Raw genomic sequence first — 26,159 nt, 5'->3', positions numbered from 1 at the left:
CTTGGAATCTTTTTGTCTTTTACATTTTGGTTATTTAGTAGATTTGTGGTTATAATGCATTATTTTCTAGTTGCTAATAACTAATTAATGTGAGCAACTTTATTTATTGGCCACTTGGCTATCCTTTTTTGAGAAGTACCTGTTTAAATCTTTTGCCTGTTTAAAAATTTGCACATTGGTCTTTCTCTCTCTCTTTTTTTCTTTTCTTTTTTGAAACGGGGTCTGGCCTAATCACCCAGGCTGGAGTACATTGGCTTGATCATAGCTCACTGTGGCCTCAAACGCCTGGGCTCAGAGGATCTTCCCACCTCAGCCTCCCAAGCAGCTGGGACTACCAGTCCACACCACCACACCCGGATAATTTTTTCTGTTTTTTTTGTAGAGACAGTCTCGCCTGATTGCCCAGGCTGATCTCAAACTCCTGGGCTCAAGTGATTCTCCCAGCTCAGCGTCCCAAAGTGCTGGGATTACAGGCGTGAGTCACCATACCTGGCTGAATTTTTCTTAGGTATTCTGGATATGGTTCATTGGTCAGAAATATTTATTCCAGATCTCTTCTCCCACTTAATAGTTTATGTTTTTACTCTCATAATGATGTCCTTTGATGAGCAGAGGTTTGTAATTGTCATATACAGCAGGAAACGGTAAACTTTTTCTGTAAAATACCAGATATTTTGGGCCTTTTGGGTCATATGGTTTGTGATGCAAGTACTTGCTTTTGCTGCTATTGTGTGAAAGTAGCCACAAGAAATACATGAATGTGAATTTGCTTCAGTAAAACTTTACAAAAACAAGAGTGGACTACATTTGACCCGTGGACCATTATTTGCCATTTCCTGATACAGAACAATTTAGTAAAATTTTTCTGTGTTGTTAATACTTTTTGTGTTCTTATAGAAATCTTTGCCTTTTTTTTTTTTTTTTTTTTTGAGACGGAGTTTCGCTCTTGTTGCCCAGGCTGGAGCGCAATGGCGCGATCTCAGCTCACTGCAACCTCCGCCTCCCGGGTTCAAGCGATTCTCCTGCCTCAGCCTCTTGAGTAGCTGGAGTTACAAGTATGCGCCACCATGCCTGGCTGGTTTTGTATTTTTAGTAGAGACGGGGTTTCTCCATGTTGGTCAGGCTGGTCTCGAACTCCTGACCTCAGGTGATCTGCTTGCCTAGGCCTCCCAAAGTGGTAGGATTACAGGCATGAGCCACCACGCCTGGCCAGAAATCTTTGCCTTTTCTGAAGTCATGTATATATTCTACTGTATTTTCTTCAAGAAGCTTTATTATTTATTTATTTTGAGATGCAGTATTGCCCTGTAGCCCAGGCTGGAGTGCAATGGCGCGATCTTGGCTCCCTGCAACCTCTGCCTCCTGGGTTCGAATGGTTCTGCTGCCTCAGCTTCCTGAGTGGCTGTAGCTGGGATTACAGGCGCCCGCCACCACGCCCAGCCTTTTTTTTTTTTTTTTTTAAGATAAAGCCTGGCTCTGTCACCCAGGCTGGAGTGCAGTGGCACCATCTCAGCTCACCGCAACCTCCGCCTCCCGGATTCAAGCGATTCCCTTGCCTCAGCCTTCAGAGTAGCTGGGATTACAGGTGCCTGCCACCACGCCTGGCTACTTTTTGTATTTTTAGTAGAGATGTGTTTCACCATGTTGGTCAGGCTGGTCTCGAACTCCTGACCTTGTGATCGGCCCGCCTCGGCCTCCCAAAGTGCTGGGATTACAGACATGAGCCACCGCGCCTGGCCTATTTTTTGTATTTTTAGTAGAGACGGAGTTTAACCATGTTGGCTAGGGTGGTCTTGAACTCCTGACCTCATGATCCGCCTGCCTTGACCACCCAAAGTGCTGGGATTACAGGCATGAGCCACCGTGCCTGGCCTGTTTTACATTTTAAACTTATAATTCTTTTTTTTTTTAATTCACTTTTTATTTAATTAGTTTTTCTTTCTTTTTTTTTTTTTTGAGACAGAGTCTTGCTCTGTTGCCCAGGCTGGAGTGCAGTGGCGCGATCTCACTGCAAGCTCTGCCTCCCGGGTTCACGCCATTCTCCTGCCTCAGCCTCCCAAGTAGTTGGGACTACAGGCTGCCACCGTGCCTGTCTAATTTTTGTATTTTTTTTTTTAGACGGGGTTTCACCTTGTTAGCCAGGATGGTCTCGATCTCCTGACCTCATGATCAGCCCTCCTCAGCCTCCAAAAATGCTCCGGTTACAGTCATGAGCCACCGTGCCCGGCCTTAATTAATTTAGTTTTTGAGACAGACTCTCACTCAGACTGAAGTGCAGTGGTGCGATCTTGGCTCACTGCAGCCTCCACCTTCTGGTTTCAACCAGTTTTCCTGCCTCGGCCTCGCGAGTAGCTGGGATTACAGATGTGCATAACTGCCCGGATAATTTTTATTTATTTATTTATTTTTGAGACAGAGTCTTGCTCTGTCATCCAGGCTGGAGTGCACTGGCACGATCTCAGCTCACTGCAGCCTGTGCCTCCTGGGTTCAAGCGATTCTCCTGTCTCAGTTTCCCAAGTAGCTGGGATTACAAGTGCCCGCCACCATGCCTGACTAATTTTTCTATTTTTAGTAGAGACAGGGTTTCACCATGTTGGCTAGGCTGGTCTCGAACTCCTGACTTACAGTGGTTTGCTTGTTTTGGCCTCCCAAAGTTCTGGCATTACAGGCGTGGGGCACTGTGCCTAGCCTAGGGTTGTATTTTTTACCTTGCATGATTACCACTTTGACTTTTAGTTGTTTCTTTTTTTTCCTCCCTTTGATTTTTGCACCTGGGGATTTGCTTTCTTTCTAGGAATTCAGCTGCTCATTTAAAATAATGCGTGTTACTTTTACCCAACATTTCTACATGTTTATAGTGGTAGAGTGTAATAGTTCTTTAGTATACAATATTGCTGGAGCCAGCAACACTTTTCTCATCTGTAAAATGGGTGTAAAAGAGTAAAGTTCAGGCCAGGAGCCGTGGCTCACACCTGTAATCCCAACACTTTGGGAGGCCGAGGCTGGTGGATCACGAGGTCAAGAGATCGAGACCATCCTGGCCAACATGGTGAAACCCTGTCTCTACTAAAAATACAAAAATTAGCTGGGTGTGGTGGCGCGCGCCTGCAGTCCCAGCTACTGAGGAGGCTCAGGCAGGAGAATTGCTTGAACCTGGGAGGCGGAGGTTGCAGTGAGCTGAAATTGCACCACTGCACTCCAGCCTGGCGACAGAGCGAGACTCAGTCTCAAAAAAAAAAAAAAAAGAGTAAAGTTCATATGCTTGTTGTGACAAGTAAATGAGGAAATAAGTCAAAAGTGCTTCATGATAAATTCTCAGTGATTGGTGTCAATGCTAATACTTTTTGTTGTCTCCAAGACTATTACGGTAGCAGTGACCTATCATTAGAGGTGCTGATAATAATACAAATTCCAAATAAGTTTAATAGATAAGTAAATGTATGGAATTTTTGACGTGTGTCATTTTATTTTGTGAGGTATAAGAATTCTGGAATTTAAATGATGTATTTTTTTCTCTTTCAACCATTTTCAAAGTGTGAGGATGACTTTGTGATTTCTTGTGAACTTTCTTGGTTTCTTGGACACATTCTCTGCTTATTTACTACTTCACATCCCTTTTCTGGCACAGTCATTTATTGACTGATAGACCTAAACATAGTGTTAGAAATGTGAATACTCCTTTCATAGAAACACGTTTCTTTTTACCAATTGTTAGCACTACTTTGTCTTTTTTTTTTTTTTTTGAGATGGAGTTTTGCTCTTGTTGCCCAGACTGGAGTGCAGTGGCGCAATCTCAGCTCACTGCAACCTCCGCCTCCCGAATTCAAGCGATTCCTGCCTCAGCCTCTCGAGTAGCTGGGATTACAGGCGTGCACCACCACGCCCAGCTGATTTTTTTTGTATTTTTAGTAGAGACGGGGTTTCACCTTGGCCAGGCAGGTCTTGAACTCCTGACCTCAGGTGATCCGCCCGCCTCGGCCTCCCAAAGTGCTCAGATTACAGGCATGAGCCATCGCACCCGGCCTACTTTGTCTTTTATGAATAAATAAAGGAATAAAGAAATAAGGAATCCATGGCACAAATTATTGTAGTAGATTTATCTTCTCTTTTCTTCTTTTTTTTTTTTTGGAGATGGAGTCTCGCTCTGTTGCCCAGGCTGGAGTGCAGTGGCGCGTTCTCAGCTCACTGCTACCTCCACCTCCCGGGTTCAAGTGATTCTCGTGTCTCATCCTCCTGAGTAGCTGGGACTACAGACGTGTCCCACCACGTCCGACTAAGATGGGGTTTTACCATGTTGGCCAGGATTGTCTCAGACTCCTCACCTCGTGATCCGCCCCCCTTGGACTCCCAAAGTGCTGAGATTACAGGCGTGAGCCATAGTGCCCGGCCTAGATTTATTCTAAGTTTCATTCAGCTCAGCAAGATTTTAGGTGGGCTATAAATAAGTAGGGTGAGACCACTTATATATACCCAGGATAAGATCAGATTAAATTTCCAATAGAGTCAGCCAGGGATAGCATTGTTTATTAAAAGCAATTGGGTCACACAGTTGAGAGTAGAGGCAGCCTGTTAGAGTTGACTTTGACCCCCCGAGTCTCTAATTGGAGTGTTCAGCTGTTGAGATACTCATATAAGGCATCATTTTGCTGGCTCTAGAAATTTCAGTTTTTGCTACTTTTTTTTGTTTGTTTTTTTCAGACAGGACTGTGATCATGGGTCACTGCAGCTTCAGCCTCCTAGGCTCAACTAGCCCTCCTGACTCAGCCTACTGGGTAGCTGGGAGGTACATCCTACCATACCGGGCTAATTTTATTTTAATTATTTTCTAGAGACAGGGTTTCGCTCTGTTATGTTGCTCAGGGTGTTCTTGTACTCCTGGCCTGAAGTGATCCTCCTGTCCCGGCCTCTCAACGTGTTAGAATTACAGGTGCGAGCCACTGCATCTGGCTGCCTTTTTATTCTTTAGGTTTTCCAATACGAATTAACAAGTATTTGCTCTAACATCCTGTGCTTTTTATTTAGGGAGTGTTTAAGAACTATACTCATTTTGAATTAGGGCAGGGCCTCTTCAGCATGGGGGTTTATAGGATGGGGCTGGAATGGGAGATACAGTCAAGGTTCAGTGAATGTCTCTAAGAAGTTTCTTGTTCCTATCTCCAGCTTTCCATTACCTGACTTTGATTTCTCACGTTTTCATTTGGGTGATTGTGCTACTGAGCTTTTTTGAGCCAATCCCAAGTCCGTTTCTATCCCAAATCCATTTGTGTGCAAGCCGTAAGAATCCTTGATGTATGGATAGGCCTTGCCCCTGCCAGTACCATTTTATTCTGCCACATCTGTAGAGGTTTGTTGTTGTTGTTGTTTTTGAGATGAAGTCTCGCTCTGTCACCCAGGCTGGAGTACAGTGGCGCAATCTCAGTTCATCGCAACCTCTGCCTCCCGGGTTCAAGTGATTCTCCTGCCTCAGCCTCCTGAGTAGCTGGGATCACAGATGTGTGCCACCATGTCCTGCTAATTTTTTTGTATTTTTAGTAGTAATGGAGTTTCACCATGTTGGTCAGGCTGATCTTGAACTCCTGACCTCGTGATCCACCCTCCTCTGCCTCCCAAAGTGCTAGGATTACAGGCGTGAGCTACTGCGCCTGGCCAAGGTTTTTATCTCGTTGAACTTCATTATTGGAACGAGTACCTTTGATAGGTTCATGAGTTCCCTCTATTCCTTTTTATTTATTTTTATTTTTAAATAATATAGACAAGGTCTCCCTATGTTACCCAGGCGGGTCTCGAACTCCTGGGCTCAAGAGATCTTCCTACTGTGGCCTCCCAAAGTGCTGGGATTACACTACTTTTATGTATATTTTACCACTGGAAAATTGAATGTCAGTTTTGTTTTCTTTTTTTTTTTTTGAGACAGAGTCTTGCTCTGTTGCCCAGGCTGGAGTGCAGTGGCGTGATCTCAGCTCACTGCAACTTCCGCCTCCTGGGTTCAAGCGATTCTTCTGCCTCAGCCTCCCAAGTAGCTGGGACTACAGGTGCCTGCCACCATGCCCAGCTAATTTTTGTATTTTTGGTAGAGACAGGGTTTCCCCATATTGGCCAGGCTGGTCTTGAACTCCTTACCTCGTGATCAGCCTGCCTTGGCCTTCCAAAGTGTTGGGATTATAGGCATGAACCACCACGCCTGGCCATCTGTTTTCTACTTCATTCTCATCATCTGTCCCTGTAGTGGCTGAATAAAAGTTACTTTGTCGGCCAGGCGCGGTGGCTCACGCTAGTAATCCCAGCACTTTGGGAGGCTGAGGCGGGCGGATCACCTAAGGTCAGGAATTCAAGACCAGCCTGGCCAACCTGGTGAAACCCTGTCTCTACTAAAAATACAAAAATAAGCCTGGCGTGGTGGCACGTGTCTGTAATCCCAGCTACTCAGGAGGCTGAGGCAGGACAGTCCCTTGAACCCGGGAGGCAGAGGTTGCAGTCAGCTGAGATTGCGCCACTGCACTCCAGCCTGGGTGACAAGAGTGAGACTCTGGCTCAAAAAAAAAAAAAAAAATTACTTTGTCTTAAGCCTATATTTGGTAATGATTTCATTTTTCAAATTTAATATCTGTTGAGAAATTGACCTTAAATTATTTATATAGATGTTTTATTGTTATGGCCAGCTCAGTATATATTTCTGAGTAGCGTGGATCTCTAATTTTAAGTGGTGTCAATATAGTTGAACCGTTGAGAAAATTCAGATTACCTATGTTGTCAGGTGGCACATTGCTGAATATTGGTGATAGATTTGAATAAGCACTGTTCCTGTCCACAAGGAATTCATATTCCACGTTAAATATATGAATCAGTCATGTCACTATTATGCTGAAGTGCAATAGTGATTACATGCATGGTTTGAGGAGAACATTTTAGACCAATCTGGGGATTTAGGGAAGGCTTTCTGTAGGAGAGGTAAGTCTCATTCTACTGTAGTAGATACCCACCTATTACATTAGTCTATTTATTTATTTATTTATTTTTGAGATGGAGTTTCGTTCTGTCGCCAAGCTGGAGTGCCCTGGCGCGATCCCGGCTCACTGCATCCTCTGCCTCTCGGGTTCAAGTGATTCTCCTGCCTGAGCCTCCCAAGTAGCTGGGACTACAGGCGTGCACCACCACACCCAGCTAATTTTTGTATTTTTAGTAGAGACATGGTTTCACCATGTTGGCCAGGATGGTCTTGATCTCTTGACCTTGTGATCCGTCCACCTTGGCCTCCCAAAGTGTTAGGATTATTGGCATGAGCCACCGCGCCCGGCCTACATTAGTCTATTTTAAGATGTCAGCACTACAGAATTATAATGACTTGTGCATTTTCTTTCTTTTTTTTGTTTTTTTGAGACGGACTCTTGCTCTGTCACCCAGGCTGGAGTGCAGTGGCACGATCTTGGCTCACTGCAAGCTCCATGTCCCGGGTTCATGCTATTCTTCTGCCTCAGCCTCCTGAGTAGTTGGGACTACAGGCGCCTGCCACCACGCCCGGCTAAGTTTTTGTATTTTTATTATAGACGGGGTTTCACCATGTTAGCCAGGATGGTCTCGATCTCCTGACCTCGTGATCCACCCGCCTCGGCCTCCCAAAGTGCTCGGATTATAGGCATGAGCCACCTTTTTTATTTGCCTGCCCCCTCCCTCTATCCCTCTCCCCGCCACCAAACTCTCTCTTTCTCTCTGTCTCTTTCTCTGTGTGTGTGTGTGTGTGTGTGTGTGTGTGTGTGTGTGTAATTTAGAGGGTCTCACTTTGTGTGTGTGTGTGTGTGTGTGTGTTTAATTTAGAGGGTCTCACTTTGTCATCCAGGCTGGAGTGCGGTGGTGTGGTCACAGCTCACTGTAGCCTCAACTTCCCCAGCTCAAGCAATCCATTTACCTCAGCCTCCTGAGTTGCTGGGACCACAGGCATGTGCCACTATACACGGCTCATTTTTGTTTTATAATTTATTTTACAGATGAGGTTTCGCTATGTTGCCCAGGATGGTCTTGAACTCCTGATCTCATATGATCCTGCCTCGTTGGCCTCCCAAAGTGCTGGTTTTATAGGCGTGAGCCACTGTGCCTGGCCTATTTATTTTTTAAAATTTTATGTATATTTAATTATGTTAGAATATCTGTAACAAAATATGCCATTTAAATGATTTTTATTTGTTGTTTGAGATAGGGTCTCCCTCTGTTACAGTGGCATGACATCAGCTCACTTCAACCTCCGCCTCCCATGTTCAAGTGATCCTCCCACCTCAGCCTCCCAAGTAGCTGGGACTGCAGGTGCGTGCCACCACGCCCGGCTAATTTTTGTATTTTTTGGTAGAGATGGGATTTCACCATGTTGGCCAGGCTTGTCCCAAACTTCTGACCTCAAGTGATCCACCCAACTCGGCCTCCCAAAGTGCTGGGATTACAGGATACTTTTTATTTTTATTTATTACTATTTTTTTTTAAACAGATGAGGTCTCACTATGTTGACCAGGTTGGTCTTCTACTCTTGGGCCCAAGTGATCCTCCTGCCTCAGCCTCCCAAAGGTTTGGGATTATGGGATGGAGAAACTATGCTCACTTCTGTATCTATTAAACAATAACTTTCATTCCTTGTCCCTCTTTCCTTGGCAACCACCATTCTGCTTTTTGTCTTTTTAATGTTTGCCACCTGTGTGGTTCTTTCCAGTATATTATTTTGTAGTAATAGTTTTTAGAGAAAAAAATGCATGGGTGTTTCTAATAACACTTCATCTTATTTAGCCTATTCGATGCTCAGTTTATATTGTTTTTACCTTCATAATGTGGAAATTATTCACCATTTCGTTTAATTTGAGCTATATTTTTAATCTGTAAAACACAGATCTCTTGAATTGTGGCATAGATTTTAGCTATTAGTTATAGTTTTATATAGTTACACCACATTTTTATGGTCATTAAAATATTATAATAGGCCGGGTGCAGTGGCTCATGCCTGTAATCCCAGCACTTTGGGAGGCCAAGGTGGGCGGATCACTTGAGATCAAGAGTTTCAGATCAGCTTGGCCAATATGGCAAAAGTTTGTCTTTTAAATATGCAAAAAACAGAAAAAAAATTAGCCAGGCGTATTGGCACTTGCTTGTAATCCCAACTACTTGGGAGGCTGAGATACGAGAATTCCTTGAACCCGGAAGGCAGAGGCTACAGTGAGCCATGATCACCCAGCTGTACTCCAGTCTGAGCAACACAGTGAGACCCTGTTTCAAAAAGATAAAAAAGTATAATAAAAGTGTTCACTTACAATTTTTGCATAATTTATGTTTTTATTTTTATTTTTATTTTTTTTTGTTGAGACAGTCTCACTGTGTCGCCCAGGCTGGAGTGCAGTGGCGTGATCTTGGCAACCTCTGCCCCTGGGTTCAAGCGATTCTCCTGCCTCAGCCTCCCGAGTAGCTGGGATTACATGCGCCCGCCACCATGCCTGGCTAATTTTTGTATTTTTAGTAGAGATGGGGCTTCACCATGTTGGCCATGCTGGTGGCAAACTCCTCACCTCACATGATCCACCCGCTTTGGCCTTCCAAAGTGCTGGGATTACAGGCGTGAGCCACCACGGCTGGCCTAATTTTTGTATATTTATAGTCAAGAATTTATAAGGCGAAGAAGTCCACTATCCTTATATTTCTTTTTTTCTTTTGTTTCTTTGTGACAAAGTTTCACTTCCTTGCCCAAGCTGGCCTCAAACTCCTGGCTTCAAGCAGTCCTCCCTTCCTCCCTGCCTTCTTTCTCAACCAGAGTACTGGGGTTACAGGCATTTTCTTTGGAACCATTTTGATTTAATTTTTTTATAAAAAAATTTGTTTTTTGAGATAAGGTCACACTCTGTCACCCAGGCTGGATTTGTCACCATCACAGTTCACTACAGCTTGACTTCCCATGCTCATGCAATCCTCCTACCTCAGCCTCCTGAGTAGGTGGGACTATAGGCGTGTGCCACCATGCCTGGCTAATTTTTATATTTATATTTATATTTATATTTATATTTATATTTTTTTGAGACAAATTCTGGTCTTATTGCCCAGGCTAGAGTATAGTGGCATGGTCTCAGCTCACTGCAACCTTTGCCTCCCAGGTTCAAGCCATCCTCCTACCTCAGCCTCCCAGTAGCTGGGGCTATAGACACACTCCCCCCATGCCTGGCTAATTTCTTTTGCATTTTTTGTTGAGACGGGGTTTCACCATGTTGCCCAGGCTGGTCTTGAACTCCTGTGCTCAAGCCATCTGCCCGCTTCGGCCTGCCAAATGCTGGGATTACAGGTGTGAGCCACTCCTGCACCTGGCCTAATTTTTAAATTTTTTGTAGAGGTAGGATCTCACTGTGTTGCCCAAGCTGGTCTCAGACTCCTGGGGTCAAGTGATTCTTTCACCTTGGTGTCTCAAAATGTTAGAATTACTGGTGTGTAGCCAGGCGCGATGGCTCATGCCTGTAATCACAGCACTTTGGGAGGTTGAGGCGGGCAGATCACCTGAGGTTGGGAGTTCGAGACCAGCCTGGCCAACATAGAGAAACCCTGTCTCTACTAAAAATGCAAAATTAGCCGGGCGTGGTCATGCATGCCTGTAATCCCAGCTACTTAGGAGGCTGAGGCAGGAGAATCACTTGAACCTGGGAGGCGTAGGTTGCAGTGAGCCGAGATAGCACCATTGCACTCCAGCCTGGGCAACAAAAGCAAAACTCTATCTCAAAAAAAAAAAAAAAAAAAAAAAAAAATTACTGATGTGAGCCACTGCTCCTGGCCTATATTTAGCTTTTAAAAATCTTTCTTTTGACAGACTAATTACTCAAATTATAATATGTTTATGGAATTTAAAAGGAATTCTTTTGGGGAGGGGTATGGGGTCTTGCTATATTGTCCAGGCTGGTTTTGAATTTCTGTGCTCAAGTGATTCTTTCATCTCAGCCTCCCAAGTAGCTGCGACTATAGGTGTGAGCCACTGTACTGGCTACAAGAAAGTAGTTTCAGTTCAGTTTATTTCATTTGATTTTTCTTGAGACAGCATCTCACTCTGTCATCCAGGGCTGGAGTGCAGTAGGGCGATCAGGGCTCACCGCAGGCTCAACCTCTCAGGCTGAAGTGATCCTCCCACCCCAGCCTCCTGGATAGGATTGCAGGTGTGTGCCACAATGCACAGCTAATTTTTAAATTTTTTTCTAGAGACTGGATCTCCCTGTGTTGCCCAGACTGGTCTTGAACTCCTGGGCTTAAGTGATCCTCCTGTTTTATGCTCCCAGAGTGTTGGGATTACAGGCATGAGCCACCATGCCCAGCCTAATCTACTTTTAGAAAAATGTATTGATTCCTCAGTTTATTCAAGAAGATGTTTAAGGAGGTTGTTTAATTAGTATTTGTTTATATATTTGAATTTATAAAACTTAGAATTCAGACATGAGTAATTTTGTCAGAAGCTTTATTTTTCTCATGTGTAATTTGTATCATTTTTAGGCAAAGTGTTTCATGGATTTCAAAGCTGGAGGCACCTTATGTCACATTCTTGGGGCTGCTTACAAGTATAAAAATGAACAGGGATGGTAAGTTTTTGTATTTGTTTGCATGTTTTGATCTTAAGTTATTTACTTTTAAGTCCTGTTTCCTTGTGTTAGAAAACCCTGTAAGCACATGATGATTAATGTGTTTTACCAAGAGCCCTAATTTACCTTGTTTCTACACCCAAGAAAAATATCAAGCAACCACGTATTTATTTATTTTTGAGACAGGTTCTTAAAAATAGGACCAACCAAGGCTGTTGGCAAGGCTAGAAGTGCGGTGGTGCAATCTCAGGTCACTGCATCCTGCGCCTCAGATTCAAGCAATTCTCATGCCCCAGCCTCCTGAGTAGCTGGGACTGTAGGCGTGCACCACCATGCCTGGCTAATTTTTCTATTTTTATTAGAAATAGGGTTTTGTCATGTTGGTCAGGCTGCTCTCAAACTCCTGGCCTCAAGCACTCCACCCATCTCAGCCTCCCAAAGTGCTGGGATTACAGGCGTGAGCCACCGCACCCGGCCACAACCAAGTATTTATTAGGGAAGTGATTTCTTATATTTGATTTTTATAGTAACAGGTGTACATTGTTAGCAAATTAGAAGGTAGGCTTGCCATGAAATGTGTGTGTATAATGAACTCATACATTATATTTGAAGTGGATTTGTTTGTTTGTTTTGTTTTTTTGAGACTTAGTTGCGCTTTCTCGCCCAGGCTGGAGTGAAGTGGCGCGATCTCAGCTCACTGCAACCTTCCAGTGATTCTCCTGCCTCAGCCTCCTGAGTAACTGGGATTATAGGCACCTGCCACCACATGCCCAGCTAATTTTTGCATTTTTAGTAGAGATGGGGTTTCACCATGTTGGCCAGGCTGGTCTCGAACTCCTGACCTCAGGCGATCTACCTTCCAAGGTGCTAGGATTACAGGTGTGAGCCACCGTGCCTGGCCAGATAGCAGTTTTAAGAGATAAAGTTATCTTGGCCTTCAAGAGTATTCCATTTTGCTATCCTCAGGACAGGGATAAAAGGAGAAATACAGATCTTTGCCTAGGTCAGTGTTGGAGATAGATTGAGAATCCCTGCAGATATTCCTGCCATTTTGCTCCCTTCAGTCTTTTCCCCTTTTCTAGCTGTCTCTTGGTACTATTTCTTTTTTTTCTCTTGAACTCTGGAGTTTCCATCAGTTACTGGGACTAGTGATGTCCTGAGCTGTGGGGTTGTCAGGGACAGTTCACAGGGTAGGGTTGGGGGAGTGGAGTATATTGTCCTGAAATTGTTTGGTATTTTCAGTTGAGTTAGCTGTGCACAGTTTATAACCTTAGCATCTTTCCAGGAGAATACACATGTAATTTATATATTTTACTTTAAAAGTTAAGCTAACCCAGTACTTTACGGTTGGGAAGTGCAAATAAATATTTAGATCAACAATAAGGACAAGTGTGTAATTAAATAAATTATTTATATAGTAAATAGTAGGAGATACAAACTTACATGTGTATTTACTGAAACTTTTTATATATGGATGGTGTTTAATAGATATTGATTTGGATCACCTGAGGTCAGGAGTTCGAGTCCAGACTGGCCATCATGGCGAAACCCTGTCTCTACTAAAAATACAAAAAAAATTAGCCAGACTTGGTGGCAGGCACTTGTAATCCCAGGTACTCAGGAGGCTGAGACAGGAGAATTGCTTGAACCCGGGAGACGGAGGTTGCAGTGAGCTGAGATTGCGCCACTGCACTCCTGCCTGGGCTGTCTCCAAAAAAAAAGATATTGACTAAAGTAGCATGAGACTTGTTTCTTTTTGTTATCAGAGGTAGCTCTCTGTTTTCCAGTTCTGTGTCTAGCTCTGATGTTGGACCTCTCACGATGGTATTCCCTATCTAGGAGCAATGGCATGTCTCTGTACTTGTAGAGATGGTTTGTACCCTACTGTTAACTCTGGGTTCCCAGTTGGAACTCTTTTCTGTCCTTGGTTCTTGTTTAGCTTTTATCACAAGTCCTAACCTGGACACTTGAGGATAGAATACCAAAGTGATATGATTTTTCCTAGGTCACATATTGTGGAATTTGCTTTGTGTCTGTAGTTTCTGCACAATGAAAAATTTTTTTTTTTTTTTGAGACATAGTCTCGCTCTGTCACCCAGGCCGGAGTGCAGTGGTGTAATCTCGGCTCACTGCAACCTCTACCTCTCAGGTTCAAGAAGTTCTCCTGCCTCACCCTCCTGAGTAGCTGGGATTGCAGGTGCCTGCCACCACACATGGCTAATTTTTGTATTTTTAGTAGAGACCAGGTTTCTCCATGTTGGCCAGGCTGGTCTTGAACTCCTGACCTCAGGTGACCCGCCAGACTCGGCCTCCCAAAGTGCTGGGATTACAGGCATGAGTCACCGTGCCCGGCCACAGTGAAGTATTTTTATCTGAAATCACTTGCAGTAGTTTAGAAAGATACGTGTAATACAGGCCGGGTGCAGTGGCTTGTCTCAAAAAAAAAAGAAAGATATATGTAATACAGTTCCCTTAAAATTAAAAGTGGGACTAAAAAAGACGTAAAGGATAGGGTTAGCATTGTCAGGAATAAGAATTTTTCCAAGTCTTTTATGCAGATTGTGCCAGAATTATTTCCTTTCAGGTATAGTTATGTATCCAGTTTCAGTGTGCACCTTCTGTCGTCTCTTGTGCCTCGCACACTTGAAGTGAGTGCATATTTTAGTAACTCCCCACTCTGTTTGGATATCTGAATACTGACCTGTCATTCTTGCCCCATGCCTAACATGCCTCTCAGAACTTTGTCTGTGTTCTTTAATTGAACCTCACAGTCTAGGTTGCATTTCTGGCTTTAGGTCCAAAGTTTGGTGGTTTTGTTATTATGGCAAGCACTATTTTCTTCTTATTTCATTGTGGTTCTGCTTTCTTACTGACTTCTCAGTAGTCTTTGTTTTAGTCTCTAGTGACACGAAGCTCTAATGTCATGCATATGAGGTTGAATGGGAATACCTGGTAATTACTAGCATATTTGTGAAGAGACTGTACAGATTAATATTACAGAATTGGCCAGCTGTGGTGGCTCATGCCTGTAATCCCAGCACTTTGGGAGGCTGAGGTCAGCAGATTGCTTGAGCCCAGGAGTTTGAACCCAGCCCAGGCAATGTGGGAAAACTCAGCCTCTACAAAAAATAGGAAAATTAGCTGGGTGTGGTGGTGCATGCCTATAGTCCCAGCTACTCGGGATGCTGAGGTGGGAGGATCACTTGAGTTCAGGATGTAGAGGCTGCAGTGAACCAAGATTGCACCACTGCACTCCAGCCTGGGTGACAGAGACCCTGTGTCAAAAACAGAAAGAGAGATTACAGAATTGAAATGTTAAGTTTGATCTTTCTGGATGTTTCTAAATAGGTAAAATCAATGAGTGTCTTATTTATGGTTTTTCTCCTGAAGGATAAAACTTTGTATAGAGTTGAAGTATAGTTATATGTAACTGAAGGATAACAAGTTTGACCTATTCATGGAAATCCAAATGGATCTCCCAAAGGAGAGATTAAATACCAAGTTCAATTAAGTAATAGAGAATTGACTGTTAGTGCCCACATGCCCAGAGATTAGGACGTTGTTTATTTTTTCCTACAGTTCTAAAGAGATTGTTACATGTTTTTTTTTTTTTTCTTTTTTGAGACGGAGTCTTGCTCTGTCACCCAGCAGGCTGGAACCCTATCTTGAGAATGTTTATATTAAGTTTTGCTTTCTAATAATACAGAAAGATGTTCAAGCTTCAACCCGAAAGAGGAATGCAAATTAGAACTATAATCATTAGGCTGGTGTGGTGGCTCATGCCTGTAAAAGGGCATCAGAAGCAAACTTCTAAAAGGAAAAACAAAAATGCACTGAGCCAAAGGCAAGACAACAATAGAACCAAACAGTTTTGTGGGGAAGTGACAAAAGCTGGCCTCAAATAAGGAGCTTTGTATGATGACAGCAAGCTATAATACCCTGGAGACCATCCCCACAGGATGGTCTAGTATGCCATACCCCAAAAGGGTAGCAAACATCATAGTGGTGCCAGGTGTGGTAACTCACAGCTATAATCCGAGCACTTTGGGAGGTTGAGGCAGAAGAATCACTGAAGTCCAGGAGTTCAAGACTAACCTGGGCAACATAGCAAGACCCCATCTCTATTTTTTAAAATAATAGTAAAATAAATAGATATCCTGGAGGCAATTAGAGCTCTGAAAACAGGTATACAAGTATGAAGAATGAGGGGTGAAGAATTGAAGAATAAGGAAAGGAAAATATATTTGTTATTCATTAAATGGAAGTGTATCGTAAAGATACTCATCCTTGTCTTCACGTTGAGTAGTTGGAGGAGTAAGAGGAAAGAGAAAGGCTGTTCTTGCTTTCTTGGATGGTAGAGGTAGAAGAAAATCCACATATGAATAGACCTCATTTCCAGCCTATGTTGTTTAAGGGTCAAGTTTAGATATTTTGCCATGTATTTATTTCTCAAATAGGATTTTAGAAAGTGTAATAACACTACCATTATTACAGATATGAAAATTAGCAATAAGTTTTAATATTAAATCGTTGAGTGTTCAAATTTCCCTTATCTCATAAATGATTTTTATATCTTATTTGAATTAATATTCAAACAAGGTGCAGTGCAGACATTGCCTTTGGTTGATACGACTAACTCTCTTCGAAAAAGTTAAAGTTTTCTATCTCTTCCGTCTCTTTTCCTCACAGGTACCTCCCGCTCTACTGAAACAGTTGTCTCGTAGGATTGTCCATGTTTTATTAGATTTTGCTTATATGCCTCCAGTTTATCATTTAACATGGTCTTCTAAATTTCTTGTAAACTGGTGGTAGAAGCTTAGTCTGATTTGGTTCCTTATCTTTTTTTGGCAACAATAATAATCATAGATAATGTTTTATTCTTCTATCTGGAGGTATACAATATCTGGTTGTTTATGTGTGTAATGGGCAGACATTGATGTTCACTGCCTAGAGTCATTTCATTACAACTTTACAAAGTCACAATATTCTAATTTTGAAAATTAGATTGTAGGTTTTTTTTTTTTTTTTTTTGAGTCAGAGTCTCCCTCTGTCGCCCAGGCTGGAGTGCAGTTTATGGTTTGCTCTGTAAAGCTGCACATTCTTCTAGCCAGTAGGGCTGTAAAGGAAAAGTTTTAAAAACCTGGCTATTGTCCTCAAGGTATCTAATGAGATGTCTCACTAACAAGATAGTTCTTTGATGGGGCTGTATCAGCATTGTGCACAGGATGCATTAAGAACATGAAAGGGCGGCGCACTGGCTCATGCCTATAATCCCAGCACTTTGGGAGGCTGAGGTGGGTGGATCACGAGGTCAGGAGTTCAAGACCTGCCTGGCCCACATGGTGAAACTCCATTTCTACTAAAAATACAAAAATTAGCCGGGTGTGGGCCAGGCATAGTGTCTCACACCTGTAATCACAGTGCTTTGGGAGGCCGAGGTGGGTGGATCTCGAGGTCAGGAGTTTGAGATCAGCCCTGCCAATGTGATGAAACCCTACTTTAGTCTCTACTAAAGATACAAAAGATTAGCAGGGTGTGGTGGTGCACGCCTGTAATCCCAGCTACTCGGGAGGCTGAGGCAGGAGAATCGCTTGAACCCAGAAGGCGGAGGTTGCAGTAAGCTGAGATCGCCCCATTGCACTCCAGTCTGGATGACAGGGCGAGAGTCTGTCTTTAAAAAAAAAAAAAAAAAAAAAAAAAAAAAGATGGCCGGGCGTGGTGGCTCACATCTGTAATCTGTAATCCCAGCTCTTTGAGAGACTGAGGCGTGCGATCACCTGAGGTCAGGAGTTCGAGTCCAGCCTGGCCAACATGGTGAAACCCTGTCTCTACTTATTAAATACCTGGGTGTCGTGGAGCACACCTGTAATCCCAGCTAATCAGGAGGCTGAGGCAGGAGAATCGCTTGAATCCAGGAAGCGGAGGTTGTGGTGAATCGAGATCACACCACTGCACTCCAGCCTGGGCAATAGAGTGGGACTCCATTTAAAACAACAACAACATGAAAGAAGATAGGCTTAGCTTTATAGAGCAAGTGACTTGGGGACTGATTCTGGAAGTGATAGTGTCAGGCCCATTGAGTGGGTAGTGGGTAGCCTGGAAAGGCTATAGAGTTTAAAAAGAAAGATTGGAAGTGTGGGGAACATCTCCAGAATAAAATAGCATGACATGTGAGTTAAAAGTATGAGCTCTGGACTCAGACTGCCTAATGCTAGGTAGTACCTGGTAATGATTAAGAAAATTATAACTGGGCCAGGCGTGTTGGCTCACCCCTGTAATGTCAGCACTTTGGGAGGCTGAGGTGGGAGGATTGCTTGAGCTCAGGAATTTGAGACCAGTCTGGACCAACATAGTGAGACCTTTGGCTTTACAAAAATAAAAATAAAGAACAGTTACCTGAGTGTGATGGCTGGTGCCTATGGACCCAGCTACTCAAGGCTGAGGTTGAGGTGGGAGTATCCCCTGAGCCCAGGAGTTCAAGGTTACAGGGAGCTCTTACTGCACCAGAGCATTCCAGCCTAGGTGACACAGTGAGACTCTGCCTCAAAAAACAAAAATTATAACTATAGCTAACATTTATTGATCAGTTACTTTATATTAAACTTAAGCACTGTTGTAATATATACCTCATTTAACCTTCACAAAAGCCCACAGTAGGCTGTTATATTTATGAAGCAGTGGATCCTTGGGTTAACAAATTGCTCAAGACTAATGTAGTTTTCCACAATCCTTACTTTCAGTCACTAAGCTCTACTCCTCTCCTGGATGTTAGTGTTAAAAGAATTAAAACAGAGCAAAAACAAAGTAGGTATTGAATAAAAAGTAAGGAGAAACAGGCATTAGACATTGTAAAGATTTTACCAAATGGAGGTGACATGCTTGGGAACTTAATGTAAAGAGACATTGGAGAAGAGTTTCAAGTAAAGGTAAATAGATCAATGTTACCACATTTAGGAAAACAGTACTTGTTATTCATACTTGTGGGTTTGGGATACCCCCAGCTATCAAGTGATTTCAGATTAAGGGATAATCTCTGCTCTTGACTGCTACTGTGGCCAGTTAAAAATTTTATTTTGAGAAAACTTGTCTGTTTAAATCACAAGTCTTACAGCTGTATTAGAATTAAATACCCAAGATGCTTTCCTTTATCTAAGAGAACACAGATACTGCTGAATTTGAACAAATGATTTTTTTTTTTTTTTTGAGACGGAGTCTTGCTCTGTCACCAGGCTAGAGTGCAGTGGCGTGATCCCGGCTCACTGCAACCTCCGCCTCTCGGGTTCAAGTGATTCTCCTGCCTCAGCCTCCTGAGTAGCTGGGATTACAGGTGTGCACCACCATGCCCAGCTGATTTTTGTATTTTTAGTAGAGATGGGGTTTCACCACGTTGGCCAGGCTAGTCTTGAACTCTTGATCTCTTGATCCACCCGCCTCAGCCTCCCAAAGTGCTGGGATTACAGGCGTCAGCCACTGCGCCCAGCCTGGATCTGTGGACTACTTTTCTATAAGATGTTAAGATGTCTTAGATTTAAGGAAAATTAGATAGATATGTCATGGAATTGATACTTCATTTTCACTGAGGTGGATCTTAATATCTCTTTTATAAGGGTGTTGATACTATGTATTCTTATGTTACTGAGAGAATATCTCACACATTTTGTAGAGTTATTTTAATTTTCAAATCTTTCTAACTCATTTGCATCGAATTCTAAAACCAAGTTTTCATTTGTGTTTAAGCTGGGAGACAAATTAACTAGGGTTTTTCTTTTTTTTTAGGCGGAGGTTTGACCTACAGAACCCATCTCGAATGGATCGTAATGTGGAAATGTTTATGAACATTGAAAAAACATTGGTGCAGGTAACTTGGAAACTTAGGTTATTTAAAAAGTTTACCTTTAATATATTTTCAGTTTTAAGATTGGCTGGCCAGGCGCGGTGGCTCATGCCTGTAATCCCAGCACTTTGGGAGGCCGAGGCAAGGCGGATCACGAGGTCAGGAGATCGAGACCATCCTGGCTAACACGGTGAAACCCCGTCTCTACTTAAAATTAGCCGCACATGGTTCCGGGTACCTGTAGTCCCAGCTACTCTGGTGGCTGAGGCAAGAGAATGGTGTGAACCTGGGAGGCGGAGCTTGCAGTGAGCCGAGATTGCGCCCCTGCACTCCAGCCTGGGCAACAGAGCGAGACTCCGTCTCAAAAAACCAAAACAAAAAAAAGATTGGCTCTCAAAAAAACAAAAAAACCCACAGATTGGCTTTATTGGATTGCCAAAAGAACAAAGGAAGAAAATGTTCTGAAAGGTATTGTTTTATTATTTTTATGGGTGTTTGGGGATTAGAGCTATGATTAATCTTGTCTTTAAGAGTATTAAAATTTATGGTGAGATAATTTATGGTAATTTTCTTCATTAATTTTACCTAATGTATTGTTTGAGTTGTCTTTATTTTATTATTTTATTTTTATTTTCTTTGAGACAGGGTCTCACTCTGTCACCCAGGCTGGAGTGCAGTGGTGCAGTCAGAGCTAGGCTCACTGCAGCTTTGAACTCTCGGGCTCAAGTGATTCTCCCACCTCAGCTTCCCCTGTAGCTGGGACCACAGGCACACGCCATCACACCTGGCTAATTTTTTTATATCTTTTGTAGAAATGGGGTTTTGCCATGTTAGCCAGGCTGGTCTCAAATTCATGAATTCAAGCGATTTGCTTGCTTGGCCTCCCAAAGTTTGGGGATTACGGGCATGAACCACAGAGTCCGGCCTGCCTTCATTTTATTTAGTATAAGCACTCTTCCATCCTACTGTTCACTTGATTGAATATTTTCTTTGGATTTGTTCCATGGTTGTACCATAAATATACATATTATTTCTCTAAATGTATTATAACTTGGAAAAGAGAATGCTTAATGTCCTTATTTGTGTTTCCTAATATGTTTATTGTTTGATAATTTATGGTGATCACTAAATTAACCTTCCTGGGGAGAGGTAGCTGGCAAAAATTCAGTTAGATATTATTGTTAACTTAATATGTGAAAGTTGTTTGTCCCACAGATTCTTAGCTAGGGAAACAATTGGATATGTTTTGTTTGTTGGGTGAGGGTTTTCTTCATGATTTGGGGAGTTAACATACATGTTTTGCCATTGCTATTTTTTATTTATTTTTATTTATTTTATTTGATTTTATATATTTATTTTTTGAGATGGAATCTCACTCTGTCACCCAGGCTGGAGTTCAGTGGTGTGATCTCGGCTCACTGCAAGCTCCAACCTCCCGGGTTCACGCTATTCTCCTGCCTCAGCCTCCCGAGTAGCTGGGACTACAGGCGCCCACCACCACGCCTGGCTAATTTTTTTGTATTTCTAGTAGAGACAGGGTTTCACCGTGTTAGCCAGGATGGTCTTGATCTCCTGACCTCATGATCTGCCCATCTCGGCCTCCCAAAGTGCTGGGATTACAGGCGTGAGCCACTTGCCATTGCTATTTTTAAGATTAACTGTAATCCCTTCCGTAGCTAAAAACACTACATTAGACCATTAAAGTAAATTTGGGTAAAATTGGGGAGGAAGATTAATCTGGCAATCTGGTATTGTATCTTAATGAAAAAGTTGCTGAATTTCTTTAGGTCATGCTTCTCAATATTTTTTGTGGCAGAAAAGGTTATTTGGGGGTGGTTTGTATATTGCATAAATAATATGATATTATTTCAAAACTAAGAGAATTTGAAAGTCTGTTCTTTTCATCCTCAGAACAATTGTTTGACCAGACCCAACATCTACCTCATTCCAGACATTGATCTGAAGTTGGCTAACAAATTGAAAGATATCATCAAACGACATCAGGTAATAGACACAATCACTTCAGATAATAATAGACACGATCACTTCATTTTGTAGTTGTAAGACTCTAATAAATGACAACCATAGTAATGTTTTGGATTTTTTGATATATTTGCATCAAAAGAAATTTTTTTCTTGAGTTTTTTTTTTTTTTTCTTTTTAGAGATGAGGTGTCACTTTGTTGCCCAGGCTGGAATGCAATGGCACTATCCTAGCATCCTTGCTCACTGTAGCTTTGGACTCCTAGGCTCAAGAGATCTTCCAGTTTTTTTGTTGTTGTGGTTGAGAGAGTCTCGCGCTGTCGCCCAGGCTGGAGTGCAGGGGTGCAATCCCGGTTCATTCCATCCTCTGCCTCCGAGGTTCAAGTGATTCTCGTGCCTCAGCCTCTGAAATTGCTGGGACTACAGGTGTGTGCCACCACACCCGGCTAATTGTATTTTTCGTAGAGGTGGGGTTTTGCCATGTTGGTGAGCCTGGTCTCGAACTCCTGACCTCAAGTGATCTCCCCACCTCAGCCTTCCAAAGTGCTGGGATAACAGGCATGAGCCACTGTGCCCGGCCACAATGGTTTCTCACTATGTTCCCAGGCTGGTCTTGAATTCCTGGCTTCAAGTCATCCTCCAGCCTCGCCCTCCCAAAGTATTAGGATTGATTATAGGTGTGAGCCACCATACCTGGCCTCTTTTTGAGTTCTTAAAGTACCAGTGTTTTTTTCTCTCCCCTCATCTTTAGCCTTTAGCCTAGAGTAGCATTTAATAAAGTCATTGCTATGGAGTCGTTAGTCTTATTGTAAAGTGTGCTTACATAGACCTAAGGAAACCAGTGTATTATGTATCACAGAACCCTATATCACAGAGATTATAAAGTCAAATAGAGTTGGTAACATAATTGTTGGTAAGAAGAAATGAAATATTACTTTCAAGTAATCCTGTCTTCCCTAACCCCCCATTTTATGTATTCTGTTACATATATGATTTAAAAAAAAACAATTGAAGGCCGGGCGTGGTGGCTCACGCCTGTAATCCCAGCACTTTGAGAGGCCAAGGCGGGCGGATCACGAGGTCAAGAGATTGAGACCATCCTGGCCAACATGGTGAAACTCTGTCTCTACTAAAAATATAAAATTAGCTGGGCATGGTGGCACGCCACTGTAGTCCCAGCTACTGGGGAGGCTGAGTCAGGAGAATCACTTGAACCCAGGAAGTGGAGGTTGCAGTGAGCTGAGATGGCGCCACTGTGCTCCTGGTGACAGAGCGAGACTCCGTCTCAGAAAAATTCTGCCCCCTCAAGCTTGCTTTGTCTTGATACACATGTACTAGTACTGTGTTCTGACATCTTAGCCTTCTTCTTCTGACTTCATTTTAGGCTGAGACTTTGGGTATTTACTACATGTAAGTTTATGATTACATGTGACTAAACGGTAATTAAGCCCATCACATAGTAAGCTAGCTGAGGAAACTTATGTAGAAGATAATTTTCTGAAACATTCTTTATGTGACTGAGTTTTATGGATCCTTAGAATTGGTTGAGAAGCCTCATGAAATGTCTTTTTTTCCTGCTGCAAAAGAGATTACCAATTGTATTATGTTTTAGCATTTAGTAAAATATCTTGCATGTTCTGAAAGTTAATGTTTCTAATACTGCGTACAATTATAGATTGAGTACATTCTTCCTCTTATATATGACATCTCTCTCAAAGTGTAAGGTAATATAATTATTTTATCATATTGGGCAATCTGAAGTCCAGTTCCTTTTTTCACTAGTATCATGGCTTTGAACAGATTCCTTAAACCTCTCTCTTTTGGAATATCTTTTTATTGGATTGACTGTCAAATGCAGTTTAAAGTATATGTGGAATGTTATCAGGGCAGAAGTAGAACAAATTAACCTGCTGTTTCTTGCCTTGAAGCTGAAATTACCTACTCTTTTTGTCACCGGGTCATACTGGAAACATTTTATATATTGCCTACAGTTTATGCTGAATATTTAGCTGTTACATACGTGTGTGTGTGTGTCTGTATATACATATGTGTATACATATATATACATACATATGTGCATACATATATGTATATATACATACATGTGTATACACATATGTATATATACATATGTGCATACATATATGTATATATACATACATATGTGTATACATATATGTATATATACACACATATGTGTATATATACACATACGTATGTGTATATATACACATATATGTGTGTATATATACACATACGTATGTGTATATATACACATATATGTGTGTATACATGTATATATGTGCTTGTATATATGTATATACAAGCACATATGTGTGTGTATATATACGTGTATATATACTTTTTTTTTTTTTTTTTTGAGACAGAGTCTCGCTGTGTCGCCCAGGCTGGAGTGCCATGGCGTGATCTTGGCTCACTGCAAGCTCTGCCTCCTGGGTTCACACCATTCTCTTGCCTCAGCCTCCCGAGTAGCTGGGACTACAGGCGCCCACCACCACGCCTTGCTAATTTTTTTGTATTTTTAGTAGAGACGGGGTTTCGATCTCTTGACCTTGTGATCCGCCCGCCTCGGCCTCCCAAAGTGCTGGGATTACAGGCATGAGCCACCGCACCCGGCCCTTGCGCTGCTAATTTTTTATTTTTTAGTAGAGACGGGGTTTCACCATATTGGAAAGGCTGGTCTCGAATTCCTGACTTCATGATCTGCCCAAAGTGCTGAGATTACAGTCATGAGCCACCTTGCCCGGCCTTCTTGTTCTTTTTTTAACAACAGGTGTGCTCCACTGCCCCTGGCTATTTTATTTTTATTTTTGAAGTGACAGGGTCTTCCCTAGGCTCGTCTCAAGCTCCTGGCCTCAAGAGATTCCCCCTGCTACCTCGGCCTCCCAAAGTGCTGGGATTGCAGGCGTGAGCCACGGAACCCGCCCTGCAGCACCATCCCCCAGCCGCCCTGCTCCTTTTTTTAAATGGAAGGTTTGTGGAAACTGTGTCAAGCAAGTCTGTTGGTGCCATTTTCCCAACAGCATGTGCTTACATTATGTCTGTGTATCACATTTTGGTAATTCTCACAGTATTTCAAACTTTTTTAGTTTTTTGCTTGTTTATTTGTTTTTTTTTGAGATGAAGTCTTTCTCTGTCGCCCAGGCTGGAGCGCAGTGGCGTGATCTCGGCTCACTGCATCCTCCACCTCCCAGGTTCAAGCAGTTCTCTGCCTCAGCCTCCTGAGTAGCTGGGATTACAGGCACCCGCCACCACGTCTGGCTAATTTTTGTATTTTTAGTAGAGACAGGGTTTCACTGTGTTGGCCAGGCTGGTCTTGAACTCCTGACCTCGTGATCCACCCCCCTCGGCCTCCCAAAGTGCTGGGATTACAGGTGTGAGCCACCGCGCCTGGCTTACTTTTTTAGTATTATTATACATGTTATAGTGATCTGTGATAGGCGCTATTTGATATTATTTTAATTGCTTTGGTTTAGCACAACACCCATAGAAGATGGTGAAGTTAATTGATAAATGTATGTGTTCTGACTTCTTCACTGACTGGCCACTTCTCTATCTCTCTACCTCTCGTCTAGCCTGCCTATTCCCTGAGACCCACAAGTATTAAAATTAAGCCAATTAATAACCCTACAATGGCCTCTAGCTGGTCAAGTCAAAGGAAGAGTTGCTTATCTCTCACTTTAAATCAAAAGCTAGTAGTGATTTAGTTTAGTGAGGAAGGCATGACAAAAGCCAAGATAAGCTGAGAACTTGGCTTCTTAAGTCAAACAGCCAGGTTTTTAGTGCAAAGGAAAAGTTTTTGAGGGAAATTAAAAGTGGGACTGTAGTGAACATGCAAATGATAGGATGCAAAACATGCTTATTGCTGATACTGAGAAAGTTTCAGTGGTCTGGTTAGGAGATCAAAGCAGCCCAACATTTCCTTAAGCTAAATTCTAATCCAGAACAAAGGCCTAACTCTCTTCAATTCTGTGAAGGCTGAGAGAGAGAGGTGAGGAAGCTGCAGAAGGAACGTTTGAAGCCAGCAGAGGTTGCCTAATGAGGTTTAAGGAAAGAAGCCGTTTTCAGAACATAAAAATGCAAGTTGAAGCAGCAAGTGCTAATGTAGAAGCTGCAGCAGGTTATCCAGAAGATTTAATAAAGATAATTGGTGAAGCTGTTTACACCAAACAACAGATGTTCAATGTAAATGAAATAGTCTTCTATTAAAATAAGATGCTATTTAGGACTGTCATAGTTAGAGAAGTCAATGCCTGGCTTAAAAGCTTCAGCCAGGCTATTTTGGGGCTTAATGCAGTTGGTGACTGTAAGTTGAAGCCAATGGTCGTTTGCCATTCTGACAATCATAAGGCCCTACAGATTATGCTACATCTATTTTGGCTGTGCTCTATAACAAAACAGCAAAGCCTAGATGACAGCACATCTATTTACAGTATGGTTTACTGAATACTTTAAGCCCACTGTAGAGACCTACTGCTCAGGAAAAACAATTTCTTTTGAAATATTACTGCTCATTGACAGTCACCTAGTCACTCTGTTGCAGATGTACAAGGAAATTAATGTTATTTCCATGCATAGTAACACAACTTCATTCTGCAGCCATGTTTTAAGGAGTATTTCGACTTTCAAGTCTTGTTATTTAAGAAATACATTTTGTAAAGATAGAGCTGCTATAGTTAGTGGTTCTTATGATGGATCTGGGCAAAGTAAATTGAAAATCTTCTGGAACAGATTCATCATTCTAGATG

At 42.4% G+C, this 26,159-nt stretch overlaps 1 protein-coding gene across 2 annotated transcripts in view; it reads left to right on the top strand.

Moving 5' to 3' along the window:
- Window positions 1-26,159, top strand: part of SMARCC1 (SWI/SNF related, matrix associated, actin dependent regulator of chromatin subfamily c member 1) — a 195,208-nt gene that overhangs the window by 24,426 nt on the left and 144,623 nt on the right. For both annotated transcript variants that reach the window (XM_008971765.7, XM_034956331.3), the window contains 3 exons: window positions 11,489-11,574; window positions 19,351-19,432; window positions 21,320-21,412. In XM_008971765.7, the coding sequence (XP_008970013.2) occupies window positions 11,489-11,574; window positions 19,351-19,432; window positions 21,320-21,412 (261 nt within the window). The remainder of the gene's footprint in view (window positions 1-11,488; window positions 11,575-19,350; window positions 19,433-21,319; window positions 21,413-26,159) is intronic.

The sequence above is a fragment of the Pan paniscus genome, chromosome 2 (genome assembly GCF_029289425.2).
Source record: "Pan paniscus chromosome 2, NHGRI_mPanPan1-v2.0_pri, whole genome shotgun sequence".
In the NCBI taxonomy this organism is placed as follows: Eukaryota; Metazoa; Chordata; class Mammalia; order Primates; family Hominidae; genus Pan; species Pan paniscus.
This window is presented reverse-complemented; position numbering and strand designations above follow the sequence as displayed.